Source organism: Salarias fasciatus, chromosome 6 (assembly GCF_902148845.1).
Source record: "Salarias fasciatus chromosome 6, fSalaFa1.1, whole genome shotgun sequence".
NCBI lineage: Eukaryota > Metazoa > Chordata > Actinopteri > Blenniiformes > Blenniidae > Salarias > Salarias fasciatus.
This window is the reverse complement of record NC_043750.1, coordinates 29,919,888-29,930,213: the sequence shown is the minus strand read 5'-3', so window position 1 is coordinate 29,930,213 and position 10,326 is coordinate 29,919,888. Positions and strand designations below refer to the sequence as shown.

Genomic DNA, 10,326 nt, shown 5'->3' with positions numbered 1-10,326 from the left:
AGGACCGCCTCCACACATGAGACCCTGGGTGATGCTGCAGGGGGGAGAGGAGAGGAGGAGAGGAGGAGCAGACAAGGAGTAGAACAGAGTAACATAAGGACTAGAAGAGTACTGAGTGAGTAAAGTATCGGAGGAGCAGAGGAGTACATTAATAAAGGAGGCGTAGAGGAGTATAGGATGAGTAGATCAGGAGTAGAGGAGCAGAATAAAGCATGCTGTCTCTGATTTGACGCCTCGGTAAATTTCTAATTTCAGACGTGGCTCAGCTGGAAAAATTAACAGCGAGGCCTCTGATTGGCTGAGCCAACGTGTCAATCACAACCAATCCCGAGTGGTGGGGGGCGGGACCTTGTTCCTCACGAGGGCTCAGAAAGAGCCGAGAGTGAGAGCCCTGACGCGCGCGCTCCGCTCTCACCGTCATCATCGTCATCTTCATCATCACCACTGTTGTGATTAGAAGTCTTGGTTTTTTTGTTTGTTTGTATTTATTTCCCTGCCTGTTGGATAAATGGAGCTGCGCGCGCCGCGTGTTTTCCCGGGAGTTTGGGGGTCGTGTCCCCGCGGTTCGTTTGTCTGACCTCCTCTGGCGCGAGAGCGGGTCGGCGGTGCTTCAAAGCGTCCAAGGAGGCTCGAGGAGCAGAGATGAACGTCACGCCGCTCCGCGCGGCGGGAAAGCTGCTGCTCTGTGAACTGCTGCTGCTCAGGTAACATCAAAACTTACTAACTTATACTCTGCTCAGTGAAAACACGCATTTATGTACTTTCTCACTGAAAGATTTATTTTATTTTACTCAGGTATTGTACTTGAATATATATATACTTCATTTTACTCAAGTATGTATATTTCATTCAGTAAAATGTACACTAAATTTTACTGGAGTATATGGTATATTTTCCTGAATTGTTTCTGTATTTCATATATATACTGCATTTATTGAAATATGCATAAGTTATATCATTTAATCATACAGATTAGAATTGAATAGAATCTTTATTAATCCCAAAGGGAAATTCTTACACATTTCTATATAAAATGAACAGAAGGTATCAATATTAAATAAAAGGAAAAAAATGTAAAAAAATATACTTAAATATGCACGTAGTTTACATAAATATTTTTCTTAATTAAATATTGCCTAGATGTTTACTTATGATGTTTAAAATTTACTTGTATATTTTAGGTGTGTGTGTGTTTGTGTAGGTTTGTGTGTGCGTGTGTGTATGTGTGTGTGTGTGTGTGTGTGTGTGTGTGTGTGTGTGTGTGTGTGGGGCTGTCACAAACATGGTCAGCAGCTATAAATAGAATCTTGTCTGTAGGTTCATAAATAAGTAAAATAAAAGCCAAAATGTAATGGTAAATGAACTGCAACAACATTGGATTCACACTGGTTCTCGGTCTTGAAATATTTATTTATTTTTTTTGTCATGCTGTGTCAGTTTCCTCTGAAGAAAACCATGTGTGTCTTTTTCACTGTTCGGAAAACAGACAGACTGTTATATCACTGTCGAGACAATTAGACCCCGCTACCCGGCCCTGCCCCCACCCCCCCATGGGTTTGGTATATTTATATTTGTTATTTCATGATGTGATTATTTAAATAAAGTCTGTTTTATTGTTGGATTTTTTTCTACTGAAAGCCTCTGAATTACCAGCATTTATTTAACTCTGATAATCTCTTGTTTATCACTCAGTCACGCTCTCATGTTGGATTCCAACAATAATACACAATAAATCCATCACAGCAATCACACACACACACACACACACACACACACACACACACACACACACACACACACACACAAACTGAGGAAGACTGTTCTGTGGCACTGATGAAATTTGATGTTCTTCAAATTGTTTAAAAATCAAACCATCCCTTTTCTTCTCTGTCTTTCTCTCGCCAGTGGAGGTTGTCAATATGTTTGATGGTTTTGTCAAGGAGTCTGAGGAGAGTTTCAAACATTTGCTCATGGAGTTTTTGGCAGTTGTTCAGTGGCGTTAAAGGACAGTTTGGAGCAGTTGTCCTTTTCGTGGTTTTGGTGTTGCCAGTTTGGAGTGTCAGTCATCTGTGACCGGCAGATTTTGAGAGGTCTTCAAGATGAATGGTGTGTTTATGTTCAGCCTGCTGGACAGAATAGACGCTGCACTCGCAGGACTGGACAGTTTGGAGCGCGCCAGTTACATTCTAAAACACCGGCTTTTCTGTTATTTCCGTATGAAGGTTACACTGCACATACATAAACAGAAATGTGTGTTCTTGACCTCTTGCATGTCTTGCAGGTCACACACACTCCGAGAGCTTCAGGCTGTGACTTTGTTTATCTCATGGAGCATATTGAAGGTCTTTACACACTGAAGGCTTCATTTCACTGGTCAACATTTTGGTTTGAACTAGGGCTGCACGATTTTGACAAAAAAACCTAATTGCGATTTTTCTGACCAATAATGCGATTGCAATTCGATTACCTAATGTAAACTAAACTGACAAAGCTTCAGGCAGCGGCAGCCGAGAGGCCACCATGCGTGTCTGCATCACGTTTGAAAAAAAAAAGAGTGCGTCGTTTTAATGAAATAACAAAAGAATCAAAACCCAATGCTGTAGAAATTGGAATTCAATACTGGTCTTGCTTGCATGGTTCACAGAAAATTACTTAGACAACAGTTTTCAACGTGAAATAAATGGAAATTAAAAAAAAAAAAAGAACCGCAAATAGGCACCACTGTGAAACCAACTTCAACTAGAAAAAAAAAAAGAAAAAAAAAGAACTCGCCAGCCTCTACAGATAAAGGGTAAAAAAATGAATCCGTGTTGCTGTAATATTCTTAGATCACAATCAGTTTAGTAATCCTACTCTGGGTCATCTTCCCTCACATTCTTGGGCTGAGATGAGAGCATCCACATGCTGGATGAAGGCTGGAGCTGTCGGGTGAGAGAGAGAATAACCTACGACTTGTCGACATTTCTGTAATGTGTAGCGGCGAGTCTTCAGGTGTTAGTACAAATTAGACATATTTCCTCTGGATCTGGCTGCTGCACAGCGACACAATCTAGGACATTTGGCTCCACGTCGTTTTTTTTCAAACCCAAAGTAAGTCCAAACAACTGAACTACGATTCTTTTCTAATACCAACTTCTCCGCTCCCTCTTCTGTTGTCATCTCAGCCATTTTCACACCGTGAACGAGTCGCACTGAAAACTTTTTGCTCCTCATGACACCACAAAGCACACACGCAGGGTTTGTTGTTAGCAACCTGATGCTAGTTAGCTGCAGCGGTGCAGTGCATACATACGTGCTTCCTGTTGTCATTTCTGATTGGCCGGTGGCCCGGAACGAGAGACTCGAACGTTTTGATTGGCGGATGGGTCTGTCACTCAAATGCCTCGAAAAACCTCAGCACTGTGTGGTTTGGTTACCGCAGTAGTTAAAACCTCAATTTCGATTAGGTGTCGGCTAATCGTGCAGCCCTAGTTTGAACATGACTGAACAGGAGTCGAGTTTCTCCTCACTAGTGACCAGGAATGGATCAGATTCATGGTCTGCGTAAAAAGAGATATCTGCTCTTCTTTTCTTTGTTCTTTAAATATCAGTCAGCATAATCTGGTACAGTTCAATTTCAACTCTATTTGTTGTGATTTGTTGTGCTTTTCATCGTGATCAATGCAGCAGAGACTTTTAAAAACTGCCAAGCTGCTAAAAACCCGTAAGAGTGTACGGAGCACAAAAAGTGGCTGAAAAACAGAGAGTCAGATCAGATCATACTGTGGTCATCAAATTGGTTTACGGACATAGATAGGAGAGGGAATTATTATTGACTGACAAACCTAAAGACAGATGAACGTAACGAGAGCTCCAATGAGTTAACATCCCTGATACTGAATGTAAAGCCAGTCTAGGCCGATGTAGGAGATTCCTGTGGCTCTCTTTAAGCAGAGGAACAACTGCGGGCCAGCCTGGACTCAGACTACCCAGAGGAACTGCTGTGTTTTCAGCATTATGTCATCAGTGTGAGGAAAAGATATCCAGAGCCCCCGAACCACAGAGGTAAAAACACACAGACTCCCCGAATCAGTGGAGGAAAGGAGGAAGTTGAGGTCACATACAAGAATACAAGAAAACTCCTCACCGTACATGGAGGGTTAACCCTAAGGACAGCATTCTCAGGGTATATATGAAGCCATAAAGAGAAGGCCAAGGATGAGTGAGTGTCAAAGCCACTCCAAAATCCAAGAATACATCAGGAAGATGGCCTCAACAGATGAGCTGCTAAGTGAGTGGCTCAGACAGCAGACATCTGATGAGAATGAGGATGAGCAGGTAACATGGAGAGACGAACCCCAACATGGCATGTACCAGATAGAAAAAGTGACTGAAAGAAGACCTACCAATGGCTAGAAAATGCTGCACTGACGGACACCACCGAGGCAATAATCACAGCAGCACTAGAACAGGCACTGAGCACAAGGGCCACAGAGGCAAGGGTTTGCCATAGTAGATCAGCCTCTCGGTGAACGCTGTGCAAAGATGCCCCAGAGATGTTCATAGTAGCAGAGTGTAAGATGTAAGCAGGATCGGGATACATGGAGAGACACAAGTAAGTGACCGGGATAACTTACAGGAACATCTGTACCTAGTATGGACCAGAAACCACCCAAATCCCAGTGGGACATCGGCTTGGAGTTGGTGGAGAACAGCAGGGCTGAGGTCCTGTGGGATCGCTGCTGACTAACCAACTGGACATCATGGTGGTTGACAATAAACAGAAAAGGGCAACAGTGGTAGATGTGTTTTAATGCTGCCGATGAATCTCATTTCTACTAAATATCAACATAAATATGAAAGCTTTTTTTGTGTTTCCGCTATTGCCACTATAATTGGGTTCATCAGTTGTTTCCCAGCTGTCCCTTCAGCTCCGCTCCATTTATTACAGTGTTCAGTGTTTTCAGTTCCACTTGAAGCCTTTAATCACAATCTTTATCAAACGTATGAGATTTGAAAAGCTGCTGAAGTTCAAAGCTCCTCTCTCTGTGCCGTCCTCGGGAGGTTTGCATTCAGCATTTAGCATTCACACACACATTGTTTATTTTAACTCAGCATATTCCATTTGCTCCATGAAGCCTTTAAAGCTTCAGTCAGTGGAGTGGAAGCGGATCGTTGCGCCCATTGTGGCGATGAGCTGTGCTATCCTCTCAGATCGGATCACGGCGTCTAAACGATGCCACATTGGCCGCAGCGAGGCCAGCAGCAGCAGGTTAACAGGAAGCGTTGGTCTGGACGTGTTTTGTTTCAGTAGAGACTGTAGGGCAGTTTTTCAGCCGCTTGTTTTCAGCTTCCACACTAAAGTTGTGACAAAGTGCACTGGTTTCAAACTTCAGCGTACTTGAATACTGCTGCGGGGAGGATTACTGCTTTGTGACACCTCGATCCGGGCAGCGAAATTAATGTTCACACACACACGCACACACACGAGTCGCTTGATGTGTGAGGTTTTGTTTCTGCCCTCTGCTGCACATGCTGCATTCATACGCTGCGTTCATCTCCCACCAGCTTCTGTGTTTCAGTGTCAGACTCTGAAAAATAAGCCGGCTCTTCCCCAAAAGTTTGAGCGAGCCACAGCTGAACAGATCAAAGCCAGCGCAAATCTTCTTAGAGGGTCATGGATGGATCCAGAGACAGACTTTAACAGGCTTACAGTGTGTGAGCTGGACCACATCCAGCCCCCCCAAACTCTCTGTCACACCATCATTTGGCTTTGTTTCCGCCTTTAGTTAAGACAGTGAGACGGTCAAAGCTCAGACACAAACATATCTGGTTCTATCATTTTTTTTTTTTTTAAAAAAAAAAAAGCTCCTCAGATCTGATATCTGCAGCCATTCGGTTGTTTTCACTTCTGATTAAAGTAACGAGTGACTGGATAGTTAGTTTGATCAGTTACTGGTGTGAGACTGACAGCGACAGCTGAGGTAACGTCCCGTGTTTCTTCATGAGTTACTGAATAAGACGGTGGTTTACTTTGATTTGAAAACATACAAATGAAAGATTATTACTTTGTGTGTCGGCGTTGGTTGGGCTGTAAGCAGCCGGCTGTGCCTCAGTGATTTGAGGCTTCAGGATGTGGATGTGAACATGATAAAAGCAGAGTTTAGTGAGGAGTTTTCTCTGCTTTCTGTGGGTTTGCTGCATTATGCAGCAGGCATGTGCTCACAAACAGACCTGGGTCTCTTTAATGTTTCAGCGTTTGCTTGTGATTACACAGCCTGTCAGGTCGGCCTCAGCGCTTCCCTCCACCCAAAATAACACCAACCTCAAAGACTCCAGAAACTCAGCAGCATGCCATGATACCAGCTGGTTTCTGCCGTCAGAAACACACCAAGTCATTCATTCATTCATCCCTCACTTTCATATTAACTTCTGTAACCTTTTGTCTTCTTCTACACTGTTTTTGGTATTTGCTCAGCATGCCGATTGAGAGCGACGCCCTCTGGTGGATCACATGTTCATGGAAATATGAAGGCAGAGAGGTTCACAGTTTGAAGAACAAGTTTCTGTTTTCATGCATACAGTACATAGACGATGAATGAGACTTAAAACTTACCTGTCAGACGGCTGATAAACTGAAACTCATCAGTGACATGCGGGATGTGACGGATGTTGTTTCACAGTGAAAATCACTTTTAGATGGATGGTTGGAAATAAGTTTCAAATGGTTTTATAGAATTGTTGAAAATGATTTAAGGGTGTTTTTTTGGTGATGTCTTGAGTGTTTTAGAGGTTTGAACAGACTTGAATCTGTTTTTTGAAGTTGTTTTTGTCTATTTTGAACTGTTATTTCTTTGGTTTTGGAAGAAAGTTGTCTCTGCTTTGTTCCTCACTTCTGAGAAGATGTTCAGCGTCTGTTCTTTCGGACTCGGAGGGTTTCTGCTTCTGTCCTCAGCCACCAGTGAACCGTCAGCACCAGTTAGTTTCAGGGCTTTCCCCCCTTTAAACATCCTTCCCAATGCAGGATTTATGCTCTCTGTCACGGTCGTGTGCCATCAGGCTGAACAGGAAGTACCACAAAAAAAAAAAAAAAAAAAAGAAGTGAAAAACAGAGCGTTTTGAAAATGCCTTGCTCATCCTCTGCATGTAACCTTCCACTGATGTTAGCTTTCTGGCACCGTCTTGTATGTCTTTACATCAATATAAAGTATAAAAGAAAGTATTTTTTTCAAGTAAAGAAAAACTTCTTTACAAACCAACAATAATTTTATAATATTTAATCATAAAAGAGATAAATTTGCTTGGTCAAAAACATATGAGATAATAAAACAACAGCGGTATTGTCTGTACAAGCAGTTTCTAAGGAATGCAGATCCCTGTCTGCTCAGTACAATTGTCATTATTTGTACCCTACATGGCACTATTCCCCCTGAGAACTTTGTTTCCAAGGTCATAGCTGCTAACAGCGAGTGTCATTTGTGATATTTTGACCTCGCGGTCCAGTCGTCATGTGGAGGATGAAATGTTATCCTTGGTTTTTCTCAGGGAATACGCTCTACTGGTGAACACCACTTCTATTAACATCAAACATGTCTTCTATGTCATTCCACATGTCCCCGCGGACGTTTTTTCATTCAGGGTTTGTCCATGTTTTTTATCATCAGTGGAAGAAAAAAAAAAAAAAGGATCAGAACATGTTCTGATGTCAGATATTCCTATTAGAGAAACCTTTGTGGTCCCAGAGGTCATTTTAATGACATTCTCTGCAGCGACTCTCCCGTGTAAGTGAGATATTACTGACAAACAAGAGGGAACACCGCTTTTGGATTTGAACACGTGTGAGTAAATTCACAATAACGTTGACGGAATCATACGTGCGACACTCACGCTAGAGAATTTAACAAATCTTCACCAACAAATAAATATTTCCTACCATTTAGTACACTATCATCTGCATATGTGGAGACACTTCGTCCATACAGATGCACACACATACTGATTGGACCAATACCAGAATGAAGGACGGAGGAAAGCAGCTGGCAGGTTTATATCCTGCCGTTCTGTCTGGTTGCATTACTGAAACACAGCGAGCACTGGAGGCCTGGCATTCAAACCTCTGCGTTTTCAGTGAACAGCGTTCATTTTCAAAGAGTTGCTGTTGGTTCACTCAGTTATTTATTTAAAGCAGAATGTGAAGTGAACTCATGTAAAAAAGTGAAACTGAAAGTGTACATGTCCACTCATTATAATCTTAACACACACTTATAAAAATCTACAAAACTTTGGATTACATGTCCATACTGGGGGTTAAACTCACCACTGAGTCTAAATTCCAGTTCTGGTGCTGTGTCACAGAGTTTATCCAGCCTGCTGCTTGTTTGAGGGGTTCCACCTTAAAAGCAATCATATCATCAAAAGAACTGACTCAAGAAAGAAAGAAAAATAATTCATGTACTTGTGCAGACTATGGAACAACAAGCACCCTAGAATATGTATTTCTCTTCTCTACCTGCCCTATGAACGTGGCGGGCTTAAGTTACCCAACATGAAATTGTATTATTGGGCTGCCCAACTCAGATCAGCCATGTACTACTTTCTTACTACGGAGATTCCTGCCTGGGTTCAGATAGAAAACAATGCAATAGAACTCCCACTGTCTCAATACCTCGACTCAGCACAAGCCAAGATACACAAAAAACACAAACAGAATCCATTCCTTAAAAACACTCTAACAATATGGCATGAAGCCCACACATTTTTAGATGACACCCCCAGACTTTCTTGTTTCACACCTATATGGGGAAATGAAAACTTTACCCCTGGGAGGTGCGATATGGGATTCAGACATTGGATGGAGAAAGGACTAAGCAAAATAAAAGATTTGTACGATGAGGGCACTTTAATGTTATTCACACAGTTAAAAGAAAAAATGAATTTACCTAGTGAGCATCATTTTAAATATTTGCAATTAGGAAGCTTTATATATTCCCAAACTAAAACAACCTCAGAACCCTTACTATCAACCATTGAAGAAGTTATGGTCAAGCATGTACATAATACTGGTCAAATTTCCACCCTTTACAGTCTGCTATTAACAACTTCTAAAGAGAACTCTCTTTCCTGTCTATCTGCATGGAAAAATAATCTACAGTCAGATATCAGTGTGGAGGATTGGGAGGAAACTTGCCTTCTAGCCCAAAGTCAAACAATAAATACAAGATGCAAACTTTTACAATATAAATGGCTGCTTAGGACCTATATCACACCTGTTAAACTACATCACTTTAATCCAAATATTCCTGATCACTGCATCAAATGTATGGATGAAGCTGGTACACTGTTACACTGCATGTGGAGCTGCCAGAACCTGCAGATATTCTGGAAAGAGGTTCTCAACTTAATCTCCGTATTTACAGGAAAGAATATTCCAGTTGAAGCTAAAATATGCCTTTTGCACATATACCCTGAAGATTTTCCAGCAACTGTAAAGGAACATAAATTAATCAATTTTTGTTTGTTACAAGCTAAACGTGCAATTGCTTTGAAATGGAAGGAGGTCCAGAGACCTACATCTGACCAATGGATCGCAGAGACGTCATCTAATTTGGCCATGGAAAAATTGGCCTATATAGCCAGAGGAAAGATGGAAGATTTTGACAAGCTGTGGTCTTCTTTCCAAGCCTTCATGAAGGGCCAAAATGTGTAAATACACAGAACTGGACAAGGACTGTTGTAATCGCTTTTATAGCGTCATAATATTCATCCATTTTTTAGTTCCATAGCTGGACTACTGATGAACCAGAACCAAAGATGAAGATGGTGACCGAACTATGGACTTAGAATGCAATGATCGACACATTTGTATACATTGTTTATTGAAATACATGTATGTTGAATACTTTATGCATATACTGATTTAATCAATATTTTATTTACCGCTGATCTTATTTAGGGTGGGTTTATTTTTTTCCTTTTTTTTCTCTTTTTCTTTTTTTTTTCTTTTTTCTTTTTGTGTTTTTTTGTCTTCTTATGTTTTCATTTTGTTTTTTGTTTTGTCTTGTTTGTTTTAGATTATTCTTGTGTTATTTGTGTTGTGCCTTAATTGTTTGTTGTCTGTCTGTTTCTTAAAATGGAAAATTAATAAACAGATTGTGGACTTGTGCAGGCTACCCAGGAAGAAGAGATGCAAATAAAATGAAGCTTAACATTTTCCAGCATCCCTTTTTCCATGTAATTACTGAGAATGACTGGTGGCGAACAAGCCAGGAGACACTTCCTACCATCTACAGGAGACCTGAAGCTGCCCAACATTTTTATTTTGAAAGCTCCTGGTTTTGTAGGTCCACC

The 10,326-nt window shown here is 41.3% G+C and overlaps 1 protein-coding gene across 2 annotated transcripts in view; it reads left to right on the top strand.

The window, feature by feature from the left end:
• Window positions 1–482: 482 nt before the first annotated feature.
• Window positions 483–10,326, top strand: part of LOC115391085 (glycine receptor subunit alphaZ1-like) — a 30,498-nt gene continuing 20,654 nt past the window's right edge. For both annotated transcript variants that reach the window (XM_030095189.1, XM_030095188.1), the window contains exon 1: window positions 483–704. In XM_030095189.1, coding sequence (XP_029951049.1) covers window positions 643–704 — 62 coding nt within the window. In that variant the 5' untranslated portion in view covers window positions 483–642. The remainder of the gene's footprint in view (window positions 705–10,326) is intronic.